This window comes from Bos indicus x Bos taurus, chromosome 10, assembly GCF_003369695.1.
Source record: "Bos indicus x Bos taurus breed Angus x Brahman F1 hybrid chromosome 10, Bos_hybrid_MaternalHap_v2.0, whole genome shotgun sequence".
Taxonomy (NCBI): domain Eukaryota; kingdom Metazoa; phylum Chordata; class Mammalia; order Artiodactyla; family Bovidae; genus Bos; species Bos indicus x Bos taurus.
This window is the reverse complement of record NC_040085.1, coordinates 15,218,850-15,241,616: the sequence shown is the minus strand read 5'-3', so window position 1 is coordinate 15,241,616 and position 22,767 is coordinate 15,218,850. Positions and strand designations below refer to the sequence as shown.

At 46.1% G+C, this 22,767-nt stretch overlaps 3 protein-coding genes across 8 annotated transcripts in view; 1 reads left to right on the top strand and 2 right to left on the bottom strand.

Moving 5' to 3' along the window:
- The window catches only part of RNF212B (ring finger protein 212B), a 55,361-nt gene extending 54,069 nt beyond the window's left edge, over positions 1-1,292 (top strand). For both annotated transcript variants that reach the window (XM_027553284.1, XM_027553283.1), the window contains one exon: positions 239-1,292. In XM_027553284.1, the coding sequence (XP_027409085.1) occupies positions 239-304 (66 nt within the window). In that variant the 3' untranslated portion in view covers positions 305-1,292. The remainder of the gene's footprint in view (positions 1-238) is intronic.
- On the bottom strand, positions 930-9,530 carry HOMEZ (homeobox and leucine zipper encoding). 5 transcript variants are annotated; one of them, XM_027553275.1, is made up of 3 exons: positions 9,333-9,424; positions 7,591-9,035; positions 930-4,031 (listed from the first exon to the last, which is right to left on the bottom strand). In XM_027553275.1, the coding sequence occupies exon 3, from the start codon at positions 3,997-3,999 to the stop codon at positions 2,452-2,454; it is 1,548 nt and encodes a 515-aa protein (XP_027409076.1). In that variant the 5' UTR covers positions 4,000-4,031; positions 7,591-9,035; positions 9,333-9,424; the 3' UTR covers positions 930-2,451. The 5 variants fall into 5 exon arrangements, with proteins under 5 accessions (XP_027409076.1, XP_027409078.1, XP_027409077.1 ...); XM_027553277.1 differs by having other exon boundaries at positions 7,591-7,772; positions 9,333-9,420; XM_027553276.1 differs by lacking the exon at positions 9,333-9,424 and having other exon boundaries at positions 7,591-7,772; positions 8,728-9,326.
- A 4,526-nt stretch (positions 9,531-14,056) lies between these two features.
- On the bottom strand, positions 14,057-20,255 carry PPP1R3E (protein phosphatase 1 regulatory subunit 3E). Its single transcript, XM_027553286.1, has 3 exons — positions 19,018-20,255; positions 16,428-18,699; positions 14,057-15,630 (listed from the first exon to the last, which is right to left on the bottom strand). The coding sequence occupies exons 1-2, from the start codon at positions 19,432-19,434 to the stop codon at positions 18,277-18,279; spliced, it is 840 nt and encodes a 279-aa protein (XP_027409087.1). The 5' UTR covers positions 19,435-20,255; the 3' UTR covers positions 14,057-15,630; positions 16,428-18,276.
- Between the last annotated feature and the right edge of the window lie 2,512 nt (positions 20,256-22,767).

Here is a 22,767-nt window from a genome sequence, read left to right as displayed (position 1 = left end):
AATACTCTGCCTTATCACCGTAAACCAACTGAAACATTCCAGTTTCATAAGTGGCGACATAGCCTTTGTCACACTGGATGTATCAAATCTTATAAGTTTTCTTGCCATGGAAAAAACTATGGGGATGCAACAGCAATGGTTTACTGTCATGCTAAACATCATATAATGAGTTAAAAGGGCCTTACTTGCCCTTTTTTATTATAAACGCCCTTAACTGCCTTCCTGTCCTGTGCTGCAGAATCTCTACCAACAGAGGCAGATGGGATTAGCCAGAGGGAGAGAAGCATGGAACACTCCCAGATAGACCACCTTCAAGGTCTCACCTATGCATACTGCTGAAGTATGGACAGAGGCATCTCATACTCACTTAGGTGTGATGCCCTTGGAAAATGTACCCCTGCCTACACCCCTGTTTCATTGTATACTTTCTCTCTCTCAGTCTTTACCCTATACCTGCTGTATTACTTCCTATGCAAGTGATCGGGTCAGACCTTCAGGAAGATGTTTACTATCTCTCCCACAGGATACAGATAGCTCCCTTATTTCCTGAAACTTGAAACAAAGGTTATAAAAACAATTCTTGGCATCATTGGGGTGGTGTGGGGTGATATATTTATTAACCATGTTTTATTTCTGGATTTTACTTTTTAGCTTTGTATATATTCTCCCGTTGTCAGTGTTAACAAGCAATAACTCTGTTCCTTGGCCTATTATAATTTTTCTATTTCCCTATTGTTTCCTCTGTACCTAGATACTGTTAAATATGTTGATTTTCCTTTCTTTCTGTTTGGTAACAGTTGGAGACACAGGCTTGAAGCCCTACTAAAGTATACAGATAATGAAACAAAGAGGATGCCCTTTTATTGCTACTGTAACTCTGTTGACGTCATAAACTCTCAAATGGTGGGATAAGCAAAGAACACTACCACTGAGATCAAACATTTATTCTTCTTTGGGTAGTAAGGGGTAGAAATGAGGGATTAAATGGGTGGGCCATAGCAGGTATACCTTAAGTGAAAATACTGGAAAATTGAAGATAGCATCCGCTAGAGATAAATTAGGTCTTAAGAATGACCTTGTAGCTGAATAGGATCCCATTACCCTTTCTGAAACTGAGCTTATTTTTAAAGGCATTTCTAGACTCCCCCTCTTCTGAGATAGAGCCTACGCTGTTGCAGGTGCAGAAAGCAATCTACCTAGTAATAGGTACTGATCTATTTCAAGTTTTGTTCATTTACTTTACCTCAGTATATCCTGCTGCTTTGAAAATAAAAAGTATACTAAATCAGAAAGTGGATGAATTTGGTTCCATTAATCTTTAAAGGAGAGAAATGGCAAAGTGGAGAGAGAAACAATTTTATTTTTGGCCTTTTTATTATTAGTCTAGCAATTTGGGGCTTCCACTCTTTTATTTCTAGATGGTTAATCCACTGATATCTTTATATCTGACCCCAACTGATCAAAACCACTCTAAAACAAGGACTTCTGTCCCCAAGACAGATATTATAAACAGGGGGTAAAGTCTCTTTTCTGGACACAAATTAAACCAACACCAAAAAGATTAAAAAATCAGTTTCTGTCAAACTAGGCAGGAGGGAGTGTCAGGTTTGTAAAACCAAACCTGGAATCTATCTGCACCGTCCTCCCGAACAGCAGACACCATTCCCTCTCCTCTACCCCTCTGTAATCTATAATTCTACTTTTTTAAAAGGACATCTCCCCTAATTCCCACCTCCAATAAATATCCAGTCTAAATTATTCTCCACCCAATTATTAAACTTTTTCACAAGCTCCGGGGGGAAGATTTACCCTGAGACAAACAGTGAACAGAATGGGGATTTTTGGAAAGGTACAAGGCATAGTGGTCCCAGTATCAGAAATGAAAACATTCTGCTCCCTGTGAGATTCAAAAAGCAGCAGGAAAACGTAGAAAGTCAAGCTGGTATGAGGAGAGGAAGTATTTGTGATTGACTGGGACGTAACTGACATTCTTAGCTGCATTATGCATGAACTTGTGCTCAGAGAGAAATGGGATGCAAGGCAGCCTTATATGCCGGGAAAATGCTGGGACTGGAGTCGTATTAGAAACTTTACTCCTCCTTTACAGAACTCCATGGCTGTGGGCCAAAGCCTAGCCTCTCTGTAGAACAGTAAGGGGAAAGAACAGGGATATGAAAAGAGCAAGAGCTTTTTCCCAGACCCATAGCAAGCCCCTCACTGAGACTGGAGGCCTAGATTTCTGCCCATCCGATCCCCACCTCGTTCTGTACTCCATGGTCATCCTCCCTGGTCTACCCTTACTATATCCCTGTCCCCCATCCTCAAGAACACAAAGTTTTTCAGTTTTTTGCCACAAGGTAAGTTAAAAAAAAAAATGTGGTTTCTTTGTTTAAACAGTTACTCAGTTGGTTTGTCTTTTAGTAACAGACCTCCCCTCCCCCAGCCTCCCACTCAGTCCTGGATGATCACATCATCGTCATCATCGTCGTCGTCCTCCTCCTCCTCCTCTTCACCATCTTCTGGCAGTTCCTCCTCCTCCTCTTCCTCCTCTTCATCTAGACAGACCACCACTTCAGCTGGCTCAGGTAATCGAGAGTCAAACCAATCCAGTACCTGCTGGGTGCTAAGCCTTGATGCCTGACTCAGTTGAGGGATATCACTTTCCCGGAGCTGTTGGTGGGTTGCCCAGTACCTCTCCAAGGGTCGTATATCCGGTGGGGGTGGGGGATTTGGCAGAGGCGGTGTCTCAGCCCATTCATTCAAGGAGCGGGTTGAAGGTGGTGGTGTGGGAACTGCTGGATCCTGGAAACTAGGGGCACCAGGTACTGCATTGTCCCGAAACCACTTTAGTTGCCCATGCTTCAAGGCATAGCGTGTGTCACCAAACCACTGAATAATCTCAGGCCGAGGTAAACCAGTGATCTGCTCTAATTTATGGTAATCCTCTCGCCGTGCCCATTGGCACTGTAGAAAAAACGATTTGAGGATAGCCAACTGCTCTTTGGTTTTGCGCTTGGTCTTTCGCTGGCGTTGCATGTCTGGGGAAAGATACTCTGCAGGGCCAACCCTACCTGATGCTGAGTTATGCCTTAGCCCCTGGGGCCAGGCTGGCTCCAGCTGTGGGGGTAGTGCCTGTTCATTGGGTGACAATGGTTGTGGGGCACAGCCCAGTGGCTGAAGGGGCTTAGAGGTGGCAGGAGCTCCATTAGCCAGTCCCTGGAAAGAGGAAGAGGTAGAGGAAGGAGGAGTCACATTAGATGCTGACTCCTTCTTACAACTACTGGCAAGTAATGAGATGGATTGAGGCTTATCCCGAGCACGGGGCTGGTGGACAGCTGTGGCGTGGTTCCAGGAAGCAGTAGCTAGGCTGTGTGACTGGTCGGGACACCTGCCTGCCTGCTCCTTGGAGAGGCCACTGCATTGATGATCCTGCCAAAATTGTGATTGGTGGGGAAATGCCCCACTGCCAGGTACCATCAAGGGCTCCTTTGCTTTCTGGTGACTCAGTGACTCCTCAGGCTCTACCTTCAATCCTTTCATCTGGGTGGGCTCGCTAAGAGTCAGGGGCACTATTCCAAGACCAACTTGTTCCGGAGGTGGCACAGGAGAAGGAGGCATTTCCTCTGGTGGCCGCCCTGCATGATGAGTAAAAGAGAGAAGGGATTTGAAATGGAGTTGGTCCCGATGGTAGACTACTCGGGCTCGAGTCTCTTCAATTTCTTCAGATGACCAGCTAATGCCACAGCGAAGGCGCTGGGCCATGAACCAAGTCTTGACTTTCTCCATCTGCAGCCCATAGCGTAGGCAAAGAAGGGCAATGTCTGCTAAACTGGGATAGGGGAAGTAGCTGAAGGTTTGGAGCAAGTGTTCATTGCTGTCCAGCTCACTGGTCTGGGCTGCTTGGGTCCACACAAGCTGTAGCTCCTCAGAGATTGGAGGGAGGCAGATGAGGCCCGCAGGGGAGCTATTAAGACTGCTGGCCTCTTTATTAGGAGGCATGGTGCTTTCTGATTTGTGCCCTTCAGAGATAGCTGTAATAAGAAGAGAAACAGCTCGATCACTGGGGTTCCCCTTTCAGGCCATTGCTCAATTTCTACCAAACAAAACGCTGGACTCCAAAAACAATTTTCTACGTGTACTGTACTGGATTGCTTTTAAAGTATTTAACAATTTCTCATTTAATTTTCATAACCTTATAAATCATCAGAGCCTGCTATAATTCCCCCTTTAGGTATGAAATAACCAAAGTCCAGAGAAGTTAAATTATTCCAAGTCACAAAACTAGTGAGTGTTGTCACCAAGATGATAACCTGATTTCTGAGGTTAAAAAAAAGGAAAACATCCTTAGAGCCTTATCTTTCCCATTCAAATTCACTTCACCCTCTAAGTTCATGCAACAAGAGTGACAGAATGAAGACTCACCTAGAAAACCAGAGAGATGTATGTAATCTCAGAACACTTTATCTCCTAACAGATTATTTCTTGAGTTATCTCTAGATTTAGATTATCTCTAAAATGTGGAAAGATTAGGATGTGTGAGAACGTGTGTGAGAATGTAGATTCTCTACAATGTGTGAGAATCTAGAAGGTAGAGAAGGTAGAACAGCACTGTCCCTCTACCCAGCTCCCTTTTCTTCTTGGTGGTGGAGTGTTGCGGGAAGGTGATTGATAGTTTAATTTGTTTCTAAGTCTCAGTAGGATGAGATGGGTCAGTGATCTGGGATGTACGGAGTTCCCCTTGGTTTTGGTCCAGAGAGGGTAGAGGGAGGTGAATGTTTCCTTCTCCAAGACATCCACAGAACAAAGGTTATTCCCCTCTTCCCCAGCCTTTGTCTCTTCCAACTGCTGAGTCTCTCTCCAGGGAGCCTAGAGAGGTCCCTCAGACCTTAATAGCCCCCTCCACACAGGGCTGGAGGCCTGCAGCTCTTATCTCTTCAGTCCAGCTTTCTTCTTAGAACCAGGTGGGCAGGCTCATTATAAACTGTAGCCAGGTCCTGCAAGCTACCCAGTGGCACCAGGGCTCCCAGGCTCAACATGGGTGTGGGGACCGCAGAGAAAGCCTCTGACTATGCTTCATTCCTGGAAACCTGCCCAAGCTCTTTCCCAGAATAATTCTGGGCCCCAGTTTGACCTTTTTTTTTTTTGCCACGTGGCTTGTGGGGATCTTAGTTCCTCAACCAGGGATTGAACCCATGCCCCCTGCATTGGAAGTGCTGAGTCCTAACCACTGGGCCACCAGGGACTTCCCTGGTAACCGAGTTTTAACTCAACTCCCTGTTAAATGCTCCCTATGTGGGCATTAGAGACTAACATTATCTGTCACCCTTTACTTTTCGAGGACTCCCATCTGAGTTTACAAATAGTCCTTCTAATACATTACAGAGAGGACAGCATGCCTATGTAAAAGTTACAGATAGAGCAGTGTAATATCTGAAGTTTTATATGATGAACAGAAAAATTCGGCAGCATTCTAATGCATGTCACCATTCCCTTTTAACAAGAAAATCTTAACAAACTGAAGGCCATGCAGACCTTGAATGCAATACAGTTTGAGAACCTTCAGAGGGTAAGTGGAGGCAGCATGGCATAGTGGATACGAATGTGATTAAAGCCAGCATTACATAGGAAGTTTGAATCCCAGTTCTGTCTGAACTTACAGGTCCCTCAGTTTCCTCATGTGTAAAAACTGAAGATAATGTTGAGCGTATGTAAAGTTACATATGTTTTTACAGAGCACCTACTGTGTGCTAGGTGTCGTATAGGCGGGGCCTAGAGCTGTTAGAGGTAGAGGTCTAGGGTGAGACAGATCTGGGATGAATCACAGCTTCACCACTCCCGAGAATGCTTGCCTAAGCCTTAGTTTCCCATCAGATTAAAAGGTCATAACAGCATCTACCTTGCAAGGTTATGACTAAAAAAATGCAACTGACATTATCCCTATACTAAAGGCTCAATAAATTAGAGTTTTTATCATTGCTTCAGCATCATGGGATGACTCTGATATAAGGTAATGCTCCTCCTAGACAACAGGGGAATGAGGCAAAGATGGAATATTTTAAATTACTGTAGCCAATCTGTTATTGCAGAGTCCTAATTCTAATCAGGAGTGGGGGAAACCAAGGTATCTGATTTTGTACTTTTTATATTTGGGGAGTTGGATATAATTCCAGAAAGGATTTTGCTGCTTTTAAAAAAAAGTATCAAAATGACTGCTTTAGAACTGAATCTATAATTTAGATATAAATCCTTTTTGATTGCTGCCAGGTGAATTTTGATTGCTGCTACCCAACAGGTTCATCTCAAGACACAGCTGAGTGGCTGTGAGGAAGTGCCTGCACGGCTAGGTACTTAAAACCACCATTTGGAAGTTGTGGCCCACCAGGAACACCACCACATCTAAGCTGGAGAATACTTGATGATCCAGTGCTCGACACCCACTCAACCTTATTTGTGCCCTATTTTTCTAAGGTCATGGCAACAGTTTAGATGTGAGGAAAAGGTAGCACAAGGAATAAAGCAGTCCAGCGTGAGGATGAAGACTGCTAGACAGGGAATAAGGCAGGTGCAGCTATAAGCCAGTAAGGAAACAGGTTGCTTTCATTCATGTGGTCTGCTATCCTTAAGATTCTCATGGCTTGATAGGTCAGTATAACAGTACTGCAAAGGTCATATTTGGTATACTGCATATATCCACATTTCTTCAATAACACAAAACACAAGTTGTGAAAAGACTTTTTGATACAGAATGGTGCCTTAAAATTAGGACACAGCAGTAGAGCTGGTACCTCCCTGGAAGAATCTGGCTTTGATATAGGAGGAAACTAGAACCAGGGAATAGCTCTTGAGAACTATAACAAGGAGAGTAGATCCTACAGTAATCAAAAGCACAGTGAAGACACTATAGCATCTTGTGTCCTTGTACCTCATTTGGAGAAAGTAGAAAAAGAAAGAAATCAGAGCTGGAGAAATAAGGACTCCTCTGGGTAGAGTTGTCAGTGATGGTGGTACTATCAATTCTGAATTTACTAAATCTGTAACCATGCCAGATATGTCTTACTGCTACTTAAAGTCACCAATAAAAAGTACAGAGTCAGGGTAACACCCTTATTTCCCTTTGGGCTTTCCATACCCCTGGACAAAAGGCAGAAAAGTATTAATGGGCTGCCTTAAACTTGCAGTGTAGGTGTTCACACAAGGCTAGGAAAAAGAGATCCTCAGAACTTGAGCCTTGGCTAGGAATTTACTGGTGGTCCACTGGGTAGGACTCCACACTTCCACTGCAAGGGGCATGAGTGTGATCCCCTGGTCAGGAGACGTAAGATCAAATATGCGGTATGGTGTGGCCAAAAACAAAAATCTTGAGCCTAGGCTTAAGGTTAAAACAGGTGACAGTTCAAGTGAAGACCAGATGTGAGCCTGCTAAGTTCTCTAAGTCTTTATTCAGAGAACTGAAGAATGTTCCTGAATGAAATGTGTTTTCAGGGCCTTAAAGGACATTTAGTGATACTCAATTCATGTGCTTGTCACTTTGTGGATCATGACTCTCTTTGAAAATAAGAAGTTAAAGGTTTTCAGAAAGTTATGACTTACCTCGCACCCCGCCCCAAACATTCAAATTTACAGATTATAAATTATAATCTCAGGGGGTTCGCTGATTGTCCAGAAGCCCCTGTTAGAAATTCTGTCCTGTGTCCTCCGAACTTAATAAAGGCAATGGTCGTAAGTGCTTTAAGAAAACAGTTTATGAATGAATGGAAGGAGTGGCTGGAAGCCTGAAAGAGAATGTAAATTAGTTTAGAAGGGACTAGGTACTAGTGCCATTAGCTGGACAGAGTAGAAGCGAAAGATGTTCAATTGGTCCAGGAGCTTGGTTTAACTGACCCCCACTGGATTACATAATCAGTACCCACAGTGCACTGGACACTAGAGGCTGGTAGTCTATTCTCTAGCATGGCAAAGTCATCTGCTTCCTTCAGCTGCCCTATGTGCTGAGGCCAGTTGTGTGTGATTCCAAACCTGCTTATGCCCCTTGTTTGTCTCTATATAATTAAACATCCTATAAACCTATGAAAATTAGTGCATTAAGAATTGTTTCTGAAAAAAAAAAGTCAGATGCTTTGAAAGACATAATACAAAGAAATGCACATTTTAAAAAAGTTGTTGAGTTGGGAGTAGGCAAGAAAACTGTAAAAGACTGAGGGCTAGGAGACTTAAAAATCTCAGAAGTATTCTGCATTCATATTGCTTCAAAAGTGTTTAAATTCAGACTCCACTTTAAAGAAACCAAACCTGGAAATCACAGATGATGATGCAGTGGCTCCAGTCTGACGGCTTATTAGAAAAATTACCCGGGGAAACTTAACCCGCGGCATCCACCTCATTCTGATTTACTTAGCCTGGATTGGGGCAGATGAAGGTAGTTTATTTTAAAGTTCTCAGGGTGTAGCCAGATTAGAGATTTGCTTATGTAGTTGATATTAGAAAGACAATTGGGACTGCCAATCAGCAAACACAAAGAAAACGCTGGGACACTTACCCAAGAAATTGGTGAGATGAATGTACTTTTAATGACAACGCTTAGGATATGTATGCATCATTTAAAAAATTCCCAACTTTAACTGGCTTACTTTCAATTACTGCCATCTACCTATCCTCAGCATAAAAAGCCCTTCAAATGTATGGTGAGAAGAGGGTTCATACAAAATATATCATCTGGGTCCACATTACCAAATAGGTCTCAGCTTGAGTCTTCTTTCAGTTTAGAAGTCTCTGATTAGGAGGCAACACCAGGAACCTTTGAGGACTCAGGTTCTTACTTTTCTGGTTGGTTTTCTGAGTATGGCTGGGTAGAGGTCAGAAGGGGCAGTTTCTCTCAAACCTTTCATTCCCAAAGGCCATGCTCCCCAGGAATAAGGCCAGGTTTCTGTACGTGTGTTGAAGTCGCCAGGAGGCAGTCATGGAGGGGAGGAGGGGAGGCCTGGGAAGGAAACGTTTCTCCTATCCTCCATTTCGCAGGCAGTCTAGAAGGCTCCAAACTGGGTCAGAGAACAAAAAGTTGCTGCACTTGGGGCGATGAGCCCCAGGGAGCAGGCAAATCTCAACCCTCTCTTCGCCAAGGGCGTCCCAACCCGGCCTTCCCCTCCTTCTATACACCCACTCACCCTCCCCCAGTTAAAACAGGGAACCGAAAAGTCCTGAGGAGAAAGGAGAGAGTACCGGACCACTTCGAACCTAGAATTCTCCTCCTCCCCCCAGGGCGGAGATGGGGCTCCGGAGGTCGGAGATCGTACAGGGACTGGAAGGGGAAGTCGAAAGGGCTGGGGATCACTCACCGCAGTCCAGCCCGGGCGGCGGCTCCCAGCCTCGCACCATGGGCCGGGGGGAAAGGGGGAGAAAGGGCAGGGGGCCTCCGGGGTGAGAGTGGGGTTGCTGCCCAGCGCGGCCTGCTCCGAGCCCACCCGCGCGGAAGGCCAGGACCGGGACTGCCCCCCCTCCCCGCCCCCGAGAGCGCGCCCGTCTAGCCCAGCCCTGCTCCAGCGAGTTGGAGGCGGGGCGGATGGGTGGGGTGGGCTCCAGGGGTGGTGCCAAGGTGGCCCGAGTTCTGATTGGTGGGAGCAGGCAGGCGGGCCCTCGCGGAACGGGCTGGGCCGGCCATTGGCTGAGTGGGTCTTGGTTGAAATCGGCTATTGGCTGCATGGGCCTCAGCCGGGATGCCGATTGGCTACATGGGGCAGGGAAGATGTCCCCCCGGGCTAGGATGCCGTGAACAGTACCCCCTCCTACCCTCGCCTTGTGGGCGCCGGATCTTCGGGGGTACGCTGGGCAATGTTCCTCCTGGAATTCCCCAAGAAATTCAAAGCAGTTTGCTGAACTGTCCAAACCGCCTACAACTACTCCCCATTTGTTTCCTCCGGAAGGAAGACGTTTTCAGTATCCCTTTGCCAGTTTCGTATAGGAGACAAGCGTTCCCAACCTAGGGTCAAACCTCCGTCAGCAGCGTCAACTGTAAACGAAGCACCTAGAGCAACCGTTAACTTGTTCTCGAGATGGATCAAGTGTCTTGGCCACCCAGAAAAATGATCCTAGCAGCCTGGCACCTTCCGCCGCTTCCCGGGTCCAGTTGTCACCAGACAGGTGTTCTCAAAGATGAAGTTCTAGAGGGGGTCACCTCATTAGCTCTTGCCAGCCCCCCCCCCCAGGCCCTCCTAGTAAAGACTACCTGGAGTTGTGCCTCATGTTGGGGGGCCTTGATTTTGCTGTCAAGAAAGGGATTATAATAAAACGGGCTTTCTAACGACTTAGTATTGCACACACTGCAAAATTCTGGGCCAAAAGTTTGTATAGTTAGGATTCTGTCTTCTGACCAAAACTTGGGAACAATACTTTCTGAAGTGACTCTTCTGTTCTCATGATAGTCTTCTCTTGTTTATTTAGGTCACAATAGCTTATATACTCGGAGAAGGCAATGGCACCCCACTCCAGTACTCTTGCCTGGAAAATCCCATGGACGGAGGAGCCTGGAAGGCTGCAGTCCATGGGGTCGCTGAGGGTCAGACACGACTGAGCGACTTCACTTTCACTTTTCACTTTCATGCATTGGAGAAGGAAATGGCAACCCACTCCAGTGTTCTTGCCTGGAGAATCCCAGGGACGGGGGAGCCTGGTGGGCTTCCGTCTATGGGGTCGGTCGCACAGAGTCAGACACGACTGAAGTGACTTAGCAGCAGCAGCTTATATACTTAAAATAATTTATAAAACAGTTTCAGAATGGTGCCCTGTATTCCACATATCTCGCCACTCCCCATATACCCTGTAAAAAGTCAACCATCATAACTGATACTTCTGATTCTTCATTGCTCCACACTAAGGTCTAGAGCTCTTTAAAGGTTGCCAAGCATGAGAAATGTATCTCTAATTCAGCTTTTCCTGTTGACTCTGCATCTGCCCCTTCCTCCCTTCTCTCAGTACATTTGGTAACAATCCCAAGTCCTAAGAGCCATGCCCTTCAAACTAGTATCCCTTAAAAGCATGATAGGAGTAAGCAACAGAAATAATCTTCTCAGCTTTACAGTTAGAAACTTTTGATCACTTAGGATTTAAGCCAAGGCCGGTGCTATATACAAACCTCCAAACTCAAGACTTATTATAATAACCCCAATGGTTTGTATGTAAGGAAGAAAGGGAAAAGCGAAACATTTTAGGCAGTGACAACCCTCAGCTGTCAATGGAGGGCTCATTCTTTTAATCCAAACAATGAGGCTGGATATTGAGTGGGAAGAACTCAGTTTGTTTGGCTAGAAAGCCAGGCAGGAACTGTGAAAATTTAGTGGCTGCTCCTGGGGGGTTAAGTCAGTCCTTCTGGGCATCACAGATCATGGGCTGGGAATTATGAAATGTAGACTACTCAGTCACATTTGCCTCAGAAGGATACACACTTCCAAGTCAGGGGTATGCAGAAGAGTCAAAGACCCAAGATTTAAGAGAAGAATCATCCAAGGAAAGAAATTCCTGTGCCCTGGTTCTGGAAAGCAGGCTGAAGACTCCCTCTTTTATGTTGGTTTCACCCTTACACGTAAGAAGATGATGGAGTGGACTGGAGTAGGGGAGTGGAAGAGAGGAAGAGGTCCAGACTTGACATTATCAGAGAAGGAAGTTAGCAAGTCAGTGATCATCGAAGCAGTTCCAGGAACTAGTGCTGAAGAATGTGGACCTACCACGTCATCCTCAATCTTTAGTGAAAACTCCCTCCCGCTTTGCATGGCTCAGTAACATTAGCAGGACTGACCAGATACACAATTACCCAATAGCTAAGGAAGCTGGAGGAAGTTAAGAGTCCTCTCTTGCACAGATCTCTTCCAAAGCACTGGAAGAGTCTCAGCAATGTGTTAATATGTTTTTGTAGAATTAAAAAAAAAAAATTCAAACTGCAATTGGTCAAGATCAATGTCTCTTTCTGACTTCCCCTCTATCACCCTTCTCTTTTTGTCCAGTGGCAGTGAAGAGGCCATGGGCATTTTGGGATTGACTAACGAAGTTGAGTTGGGAATACATTTAGTTTGGGTTTAGGAGTCACACATCTGTCATTTGCAGTTACTTCTTTGAACGGTTAATAGTATTTATAATGTTACAGGCTGAACTGTGTCCCCCTAAAATTCCTGTCAAAGTCCTAACTCCCAGTACCTCAGAATGTAACCATATTTGGAAATAAGGTCTATTCAGAGGTAATTAAAATAAGGTCTTTAGGGTAAGTCAATTCAGTATAACTGCTATCCTTATAAGAAGACGGAATTTGGATGTAGACATGCAGGTAGGACAGACCATATGAAGACATAGGGAGAAGATGGCTCTCCACAAGCCAAGAGAGAGGAACCTCAGAATGGAATCAACCCTGCCAACGTCTGGATCTCAGGCTTCTAGCCTCAAAACCGTGAGAAAATTTCCATATTATAAGCGACCCAGTCTAAGTATTTTGTTATGGCAGCTCTAACAAACTAATATACAGCCTCCAGGAATACTACTAATGTCAACAATTCAGTTATGTTATTCATTATTACAAAATTTGAAAATGCTCCAAAATCTTACACCACATATACTAAAGAAATTTGGTAGGGTTTTCCCAAGTTTGACAAAAATCCTCCCCTCCCAATTATGTGAACATAATTGTTCACTTACAAGGTGTGAAGGTGAAATTTTTTTAAATGATCCAAAAAAATTTTTTTTAAGTGATCATGGTGATGGAATTACCTCTTTATGCAAAAATTATATGTAATCATATTAAAAGACTGGATATCAAAGAGTGTGCAGCCAAAAACAAAATTGTAGGGGAAAATATTTAGGTTTGCCACATAGATAGCTTTTAAATTTTGTTTTTCTTGATTTTGTGATCTTTATCAGTTTTTTAAAAATTATAACTTTTATATTTTTTCTCATCCTGAAATATATTCACTCTTGTGCCTCATGTATTTTATTTTTCTTGAAAAAAGGGTCCATAAGTTGTGTGCTTCAGACAACCAAAAACTTGGATCTATCCCTGGGAATGAAATGGATATGGTGAGTTTCTGCCCCATTTAGGGAAACCCTGCTCTAATGTTTTGTGCTCTGTCCTGAGAAACACTGGAGGGGAGGGCTGACCAATCACAGCTGCCAAGTATGGAGGACTTAGGATAGCAAAAGCTGCAATAAAGGAGTTTGCAGAAGAAAGATTTCAGACAAACCTATTACCAAACGAAGATGTGACAAGTCTAGAAAGACATTAGGGCCATGGAGCAACCCTAGGCAATAAGCCATGGAGGGAACCCCTGGAAAGCCCTCAGTTACCTCTCCTTGGGTGTCTGCTCCTCATGCCAATTCTACTCTTCAGCATATCTGGTTTCAGTTACAATGTGTACTAAAGAGTGGGTACTCTGCAGTGACATCACAACTTGGCCATTATGATGTAATGACATGGCATCTGATTAATCTAGGGCTAGGGCTTCCCTATAAAGTAATGTCCTTTCATTACTTTGAGGGTAATTGGACTCTTTCATCATTCAGGTGATGTGGGAGTCAATAACTATTTTAGAACTCAGTCTTTTTCAAGGTTACTTCCCTTTAGTATCTATTTCTGTCACTTCATTTTGTATTAGACAAAGGTCTTTGCTTTTCCTCTCCATTATGCTTCTTGTTGTTTTAGGGTTACCCTTGACAAAGGGGCTTTGATCTTCCCTCTACTGCCTAAGGAGCAGAATGTAATTTAGATGATCCCTTAAGAGCACCCCACCAAAGGGGAAACCTTTTACCTGAGGTATTCCCTTTAATTGCAGCAGCAACTGGTTCTGGGTGCAGGGTAGAGGGGAGCTAAGCACCAGGCCTGGTAACTTTCCCTACCACTGCCCAAAATGGTAGTGTCATACAATAGGGGTGTCTCGTAACAGGGCTGCCCAACTCCTCCATTATCTCCTTCCCATCTCAAGAAATGAGATGGCCAAGCAATGAGGGGTGAGAGGGAGGAAGAAATCTTGCCTCTGGGTCTCTTGCCACCCTCAGCCCCCCCAAAATAATACTTATCAACATCTTATACTTTCTTTTCAAATTTCAGCTTTATTTCAAATATGAGGTCTTTTATTCAAAAGGGAGGGCAGTTGCATGAGGAAGCTGAAATGAGGTACAATACCAGCAGGTATGGGGTCCAGAGTACCAAGCTGCGCTGTGAAGGAGGTGGGGAGGTTCAGGGAGGGTCTGGTGAGAACAGTGGTTTGGGGGGATTCACAGAACACACTTTTATTTCCTCTCTAGGTTAGCTATTCAATGGGTAGATTATCTAGTTGTTTCTTTGTTTTAGCAACTTCACTGTTCTTCAGCAACATCACTGAAACAAGTGCCAAGGCTAATGATATACTGGTCCCTTTTGTTTCTCTTTCTGCCTAAATGCAGTAGGGAATGGAAACTAGAAGCAGAAAATGAAACACTTCTGATGTATCCCTTGCCAAGAAAAATCATGGGTCTGTCCCTGTGGAGAGAGGACTCTTCGGGAGCCTGGGAATAGAATGTGGTCAGGAGGCTTGGGTTTAAGTCCCATCTGCAGTTGTACTAACAAATTCTCTGACCCTGCTGGTGTCCCTTCTCATCTCTGGACCTGTGTCCTCATCTCTAGAGGAATCTAGAAGACAAGCCTTTTCAGGTCTCTGAATTGTGATCTATGGATTGCCAAGATCCAGAGGAGCTCCAGAGAAACAGGAGTTAGAAGAAAGGGAATGTGGGATAAGATTGGAAAGCTGAGTTAGGGCTTATTAAAAAGATAAATGATGAGCTACATTCATAAAGGAAAACAAAGGAACAGGAAGAGTATGTAGGAAGGACATCTGAGGTCTGGATGAGAGAGGAAAGGGCAAGAGTGTTCCTGCTGTGTTGCTTTAAGGACCCAGCCCGTGACCATGGTACAGGTTTCTTATATGGCACTTCCCAGGCCATGGCTGACAGGTTATACCCTCAACTGTTCCTGTTCGTAGTCATCAGGCTTTACAGGAAAGTCCTGTGCCTAATACATGACACACTTCTAAAGATTCTGCCGAATTCCTAGTGTTTCTCATGTCAGATTTGACTTACAGCTTACCACCTTCCCACCACTACCCTGTGGCAACTCTGTATGGAAAAACCACAAGACTCATGTCTTGGCTCTATAAAGCTGAGAACAGAGGAATGGGTGAGCAATGGTAATTCTTAGAGATAAAGCTCAAGAACAATGAATTCTCTTTGGTTCCCTAACCCCAGGTCCATTTGCATTTATGCCCTTAGTATTACTCGGGCTCTAGGAGACCAACCATCCAGCAGACCATCCAGCAATGAGCCTGTTCATGAACCCTTCCAGTGCAAATATTAGGGAACTGGGCAATTCAAGGCTAGAGTCGGGCGGTGGGGAGGGAGGGTAAGAAGGTGTGTAGCACGTCAACAGGTGTGGACGACCTAGGGCCAGAAGAGAATCCCAGTGTATGGGAAGGCTGGAGTTCACATGGGTTCCTAAATTCTCCAGCAGGCAGGCGAAGTGGTTCCTTGCTGATCACAGGGTCACAGAAAGCAGCAGCAAGCTTCTGGAAGGAGCAGATGAAGCTTGGGACCCTCAGTGCTTTGCCTTTCCCAAGCCAGTTAGGGACACTGGGAAGGCAGAGCACAATTAGAAACTGGTCTTTTCCTAGTACGAGATAAGTGGCAAGGGTTTCTGTTTTTTTTTTTTTTTTTAATGGCAAGGTTTTAATTTTGTTTTTAAAGGAAAATATTATGGAATCATGCTTATGCACAGAGGCTCTGGAGATCTCCTGCGTTCACAACCCTAGCTCTGCCATTTACTAGTTTTGTGATCTTGAATAAATTACTGAGCTTTTCTGAACTGTTTTCTCTCTAAAACAAGAATAACATTACTCAATTCATAGGGTTGTTTTGAGGAAGATAATGCATGCAAGGCACCAGATTTTAGTGGATAAATAATGTGGGCTCTTGAGATTGCTAAATACAAGCTAACAGTCATGCATACACAATAAGCAACCCTCCCGCTTCATTATCCTCCCTTGGGTTCTTCACTGGTGACTAAAAAGTGCATTGCTTGGTGGCTTCCAGTACACTTTGTCTCTTCACTCTGCTGGAACTCTGACCTGAAGGTGATCCACAAGATACATGAAATTCTTTCTTTATAAGGATAACATTTAAATGGGCATTTGAGTGACTTGGGGTTTCTCTTTTAACCTTTTTTTTTCTTTAAAGAATTAGGGTTTTGAAAAAAAAAAAAAAAGAATTAGGGTTTTGGAGAGGAGGGGCACGATAAGCCCCATACTCTATTCTGAATGCATGTATGGGCACATGTGTGTCTACCTTCTCTCACTGAATGGTAAAAGGGGAATCCAAAAGTTTTTGAGAAATCAGTAACAGAAAGAAATGGGTTTGGGGGAGCTGGTTACCTGGGAACTCCATGCTCATCTGTAGCATCAGGAACTGCTTCTTCTCCCTTCTAGGAGACTGTCAAGAAGGAGCCTGAGAGAGGAAAGTGGACCAACCATGGTCTTGGAGAAAAGGAAGCAGGTTCTCCACTCCTCTGGAGGGAGAAGAAATAGCAGAGATCAACAAGGATGAAGAGGGAGGCAGATGGAGTTAGAGGAAATGAAGGTAAATACCCTACATGCTAAAAGAAAATGAAAATGGTGAGAGGGGCAGAAGGAAAGAGAAGAGCTTAGAAACAGGGTGAAAGGAGCGAAAAAACAAACACCCAGCAGAGGTTAACTAGGAGACATAAAGCATGAATGGGAATGGGTAGGAGAGTCCAGCTTTCCCATTCACTTGCTCAGGGTATGGAACAGACTGCTATCTTCTGGCACCATTTAATTTTCAAGCTGCTCTGTTTATTTGAAATGTTTTCCATTTCTTTTTTTTCCCCATTTCTTATACCAATAATCCTTTAACCTCAAGAAAGTCCCCAACACTGTTTCATCTTAGGGGCTCCCAAGCATCATTTTCCCCAATAGAGGCACCTCCCCCAAGCTGTCTCATAGCACCCAGGCTGGAAGTCTGTGGGGCAAGAGCAAAAAGCAAGGGGGCAGAGGATGTGCTGTGGTTTGAAAGAGGCCCTGGAATACCCTGAGACTTCAGGCTGGTTATGGGATGTTTCCTGGGCTCTGGAACATGTGTCCAAAACTGGAGGACCATTCTCAGGCCCAACCAGACGCTTGGGGTGCTGTGTGTTCTGAACTGTAAGCACTCCAACTGCAGGCTGGAGAATGTGGCTTCTAATCCACACTCTGCCCCTCACAGATCATACAATGTCAGAGCAAGAAGGGGCCTAAAAGATCAGCTAATCCAAATGCTGTTTCTCAAGGAGGAAACTGGGGCCCAGAGAGGTGAAGTAACTTGCCCAAAGTTATCCAGCTAGTCAGTGATTTCCTTTTCTTCTGAGGCAGAAAGAGTCCCGTGTTTCGCTTGTCCCTTCACAAATACAATCCATAAAGTGCTTAGAGGTCATTAGAAGGCACCCAGAAAGGTAAGGCTGGCATTTTTCTGGAAGCCCCGGATTGCACTCACCCCTTAGGCACCACATTATTTAGCTACAAGGCCTGGAGTTGGTTTTGCTTTCATTTTCATCCCACGGCTGCCTGGAGGAAGGAGCTCTGACTGTTACCTGCCATCACTCCCCAGCCAGTCATCAGAGACTGAAACCAGGGATTGCAGGGATGACAAGGGAATCCTGTCATTAAAGCGGGGGCTGGGGAGCAATGGCCAAATTCCTGGAACTTAAGCAAGGTAATTATGGCTGAGTTAAAGCTAGGACAGCAAGGCTGTGGGACCTGGGGTGGCAAAGACCAGTAAGAGGGAGTGAACCAGCAATCTAAATGATTTCAACTGCGGTATGTTTCTAGTTCACATAAAATACCTCCTGAGTACCAAAGAGGTGTCCTCAACCTTTGACTACCTAGGCCTGACCCACCTACTCACTTTCTCCCAGTACCCACTCACGGAAGAGAACGTCACCATCGTCCTTTTGCTTCTTTCCTAATATTCCAGCATCCCTTCCGTCTCCCTTTTCTATGACGTGGGTTCATCCACTCACATCCACCCCCCAGTCTCCTCGGCTTTCTTTAAGTCCACGCACTCCCTACACCCCTTTGGTTTCTCCCATTCTCCTCGCCCTCCCTGACTTGACTCCTTAGGACAGCTCCCCGCCAATCCCGGTTTCTCCCATTCCTCTCAGGCAAATGTTTGGGATCTCCCAACCCTCCTGGTGCCTTTGATTTTTTTCCGCCGTCGGCCGCCTGCGTCTCAGATAAAGTGGATCCAGCCCTGGGGCTCCGCGTTTCCGCCACTGCCCGGGTGCTCCGGCCCACGCAGAGCATAGTCACGGCCGCCGTTGTTGTCCCAGAACTCGCGGCCAGTCACGCGGTAGCGTAGGGCGAAGAGCAGGGACCCTCCAATGGGTGGCGCCGGCAGGCGGAAGGAGAAGCGGTCGGCGCGCGGCGGGGGTGGGGCCGGGCCGGCGTAGGCGGCGGGCGCCTCTCGTTGGCTCCGCCAGCCGTCTGCACTCCAGCGCACGCTCACGCGCTTCTCGTAGGCCAGGTCCAGCACGCGCGCGCTCCCGGCCACGCCCAGCGGGCCCGCCTCGACGCGTTCTAGGCAGATGCGCTGAGCCTGCAGGCGGGCGGCGAAGCCGGGCTCGCTGGCCGGCTCCAGGGCGGCGCGCGCCTCCTGTAGGGAAAGGAGGAGCTGGGAAGAGGGAGCCGGGGGAAGGAGAGGGGCGGGGGCAGAACGGGGGCGGGGTCAGGGTGAGGCACCGGACCAATCGGAGGCCGACCTTGGCGTCCGGGCAGTCGGCGGGGGGGGGGGGTTGCGGTTAGCAGGGAGAGTGGCCTAGGGAACTCGCCAAAGGGAACCCCAAAGCGGGTGAGAGAGAGCAAGCCCAGGGTTGGGAATGGAGATGGGTGCTTCTAGGTAAATCCACTCCCACACTTCCGCCGAGGCCAAGCTGAGGAAGTCCTGGGGAAGCGGAGTGCCCCTGCCGCCTACCTGGAGGCCTCGGGCGCGGGGTTGGCACGGCGCGAAGTGGCGGAGGGCGTCCCTCTGCAGTTGGACCTGCACGTGGCGGGGCACCCGGGGCAGCTCTCCCGGGCGGAAGCGGCGCACGGCTGCCAGCTCCAGCCCCAGCGCGTCAGCGAAACGCACTCTCTTACGGGTATCGGGGCTGTGGTTGCGGAGCGCCCGGGTCCCGCCGCCTCCGGCGGGCGCAGAACGAGCCCGGCGCCCCCGACTGGGACCTGGAGCTCGGGATCGGGCCCCGAGACGCGTCCCTCCCTCGCTCGGTTCCTCCTCTGGCTCCTCCCCGAGGCTGGGCCGCTGGCTGAGGTAGTAGGCGCGCTCTGTCAGTGAGGCGATGAAGCTCAGGTTGCGGGGGATGTCGGTGCGGGGGTGCCGCTCGCGAGACATGGCACTCCCCCCACGCCCGGGCGTGACCCTCCGGCGGCGCCGGCGCGCTGCCCTCCTTTCCTAGCTCGCACCCGGCCGGTGTTCGCACAGAAGCTTCAGCCACCCCTCGCAGTTGTGTGCTTTCCTTGCTGTCACCTCTAGAATCCTTCACTTCCTGCAGCTCTGCCTCGTCTCCAAGTGACTACCTTTCCTCCCACTGGCCACCTTCTCCCAGGGTCTTTGACCATCACCTCCTGCAGGCTGTCTCCTCTGAGCCTGCGCTTAGCCGCGCTCACCCTCCGGTCCCGCGGCCCTCGCGGGGCCTGGCCCCCGCCCACAGCCCTGTGACAAGTGATTCCCCATCTATCATTGATGCTGCTGCACCAGGAGGCGGGCCCTCCACTCTATCGGTTCAGAGTGGGACCACTCTTCCTTTTTTTTCTTTTTAACGGCCTCAGCCTTTCCGGCGCCGGAAGAGTTAACGCAAGGAGTAGAGCGCAATCTTTTCTTTAAGAGGAAGGTTCAAACCGCCCAGCCTGAAACTTTCTCTTCTGTGCTCAATGTTTTCTTTCCTAAACCCTAGGCTCCAGGTTTGGGAGGATGGTAGTGGTGGGTGCAAATATGGGAAAGTCACAAAAGCTAGGTAGAGTCTCAAATAGAAATTGAGATGTGGCGCTCAGATAGGTGGGTGGCCCTTTGGAAAGAGTTCTGAGCTGAGAGTTGTGGAAAGACCTAGTTTCTGGTCTCACCTCTGGTGCTATTCAGCTGTGTGACTTTGAGCAAGGCACAACTTCTTTGGACCTCAGTTTTCTCATCTGTAAGAAAAAGTGGATTAAAATTCTGATCTCTAACCTAACTGTAAGCTCTTTGACCAGCAGAGGCTGTGTCTGATTCATGGTGAGTTTCAGCACATAGTAGGCCTTCAAATTATTGAATGAATCATCACATATCTTTCTTGGAATTGGGACTGTGGAGTTGTAGTTCCAGTGAGAGCTCCAAGAAGAGCACAGAGCTGCTTTTTACTCCATTTTTTTTTTTCTGTATTTGTGGAAAAAAGTGAAGTTTTGTTTAGTATTTTTCTAATTCCCTACTGATCTTATGTAGCACTTACAATGTGCTAGGTACCATTGTTTTACAAACACTAACTCATATAGTACATTCATCATAGGAGAGGGAGTATTATGCCTAATTTATGGATGAGAAAATTGAAGGAGTGGGTAGGTCTCTTCCCCAAGGGCACTTAAATTAATATTTGGGGAGCTGGAATTAGAATCTCAGCAGTTCTGTTCTAGAGTCTACTATTTTATACCCTTAATTATATTAAGTGGATTAAAACATTTCATGGTAATAATTAACTATCCAAGCACTGAAATATGGAATGTTAGAGTAGAAATGGAATCTCTAGAGCAACAAGGGAGTTCAACTGTAAAATCACAAGTGACTAAGTTGGAAATAAATAGTGAGACATATACTGTTTATTAAACAATTTATTTCTGTTGGCATTTTAACTCCAGTATTAAGCATAGCAATGCTCCTTAACCAGGACTCATTTTTAAAGTGATATACTGAGTTTTATTTTCTTCTTTTACACATACATATGTAATCCACAGAAAACACATTCTTTTCATATTTTAGGGTATGAAATAATGCTACAGTAATTTGTGCTATAGTAAAGCAGTTTAAAACTGTCTTCCTTGCTCTGGTGCCATATGTCACTGACGGAACAGGTAAGGTTCAGTGTCAGCCTACATGGCCCGGGGTTTTCTGAGAAGAGCTCTGTTGTCTCAGCTGCCATTCCTTGGCTCTGTGGTATTGGTCTGAGAAGATCCTTGAGGCACACAGCCTTGGACCTGGTGTAATTTGTGTTGGTCCAGCAGTCTTTGTTTCTTAAGTAGCCACTGCAATGATCTTCAAACATCTGACTAGGCCTGCCCAATAACTGGCCAGAGGCATCGAGTGATTTCTTCAGTCAACATTTACTGAAGGTCTATTAGGCCATGAGGACATAAAAGTGAGTACGATTCAGTGCCTGCTCTCACGGAGCTTATAAATGAATGGGCCAGGCAGAGAGAAATCTGTTTGGATCCTGAGACTTAAAAGTGTTTTTATTTCAAGTAAACATCTTAGAAGAAATCAAGACTGCAAATGAAGGACTAGATTATTCTCTAAAAAAGGAGGCACCCTTGCTGATGGCATCTGGAATGACTATTCCAAGAGCAAAGAAGAAATGCAGATGGTTGAAAGGATACAGTCATAAAGGAGCGAAATAGATGCTAGGTTCAGAATATTGGGGAGAACTGAGTTTGGGTTTGTAAATGGTGTGGATTTGGCTTGGCTTCATAAACAGCATGATAACAACATTGATTACCGGAAGCAAAGAGGGACCTTGAAGCAGTACAATGTTAAAGTTAAGACAAACTTTCAAATCACAATTAGGTTGAGGCCTATCTTCTCAGTATGTGGCTTTGGGAAAATTACTTAACATCTGCAAGCCTCACTTTGCTCATCCATAGAATGAGAATAACACAACATAAGGACCAATGTGAGGATAAAATATTAAGCATGTAAAGGAAGCATTTAATACCTAAATAAGTCTTTAAAATGTGTTAGTTGTTACCATCGTTGCAAAAAATACCTTTCTTCTTTAGTTTGGGGCAGATGGGAATACCAAGGCTTGGACTGGAGGTAGAAGCAAAGGAACCAGCAGGGAAGGAGAATTGGGTTACCTCTTTTGGTCTGGTTGGAGAGTCCTCCAAATGGAGCTGTACTATGTGCCAGCTGCAAGAGCCGGTGGGCCCCAGCCAGAATGCCTGAGGGTGCCTTTGTGTGGATCGGCTGTAGTCAGGTGGCTTCACACCCTGTGTAAACATACTGCCTGGTATAAATAATAGACATTCATGTATGTGTGTACATATATGTAATCTGAAAGGATAAACGTCAACCTTGACATTAGCAACTTGCAGGAGGGAAGTGGAATTTTGGGAGCAGTAGAGGGACTGAGGACTGGTGTTTTTTTCTCTACACTTCTATATTATTTGACTTTTTCATAATGAGAGTAAGTTCATGCACTGGGTAGAAAGAATTAAAAAGAAAACCAATCTGATTATTTAAAAAGGAAGAAAGAAGATGAAGAAAAGTTACCTGCAGAAACTGCTCGCATATCCGAGTCTTGGCTCCCCGATGCTTGGCTAAAGCCCCAGCTCACACAGAGGCCACTGGGTTAAAGGTCCTGGAGAGAAGAGGAAGTGTCTGCTGTCTGTGTCACGTCTGCCAGTCCCACGGGGTAAGGCGCCTGGCAGGCAGTTCCCACCAGTATGGGAACGGTTCTCTTTTCTGGGCACCCACTCCAGGGCT

Coding starts and splice junctions, on each gene's coding strand:
- PPP1R3E (XM_027553286.1), bottom strand. CDS start 19,434: ATGTCTCGCGAGCGGCACCCCCGCACCGACATCCCCCGCAACCTGAGC. Junction 18,700..19,017: donor CCCGCGCCCGAGGCCTCCAG/GTAGGCGGCAGG, acceptor CTTTCCCTACAG/GAGGCGCGCGCCGCCCTGGA.
- HOMEZ (XM_027553274.1), bottom strand. CDS start 9,372: ATGGTGCGAGGCTGGGAGCCGCCGCCCGGGCTGGACTGCG. Junction 4,032..9,332: donor GCCGCCCGGGCTGGACTGCG/GTGAGTGATCCC, acceptor TTCTTATTACAG/CTATCTCTGAAGGGCACAAA.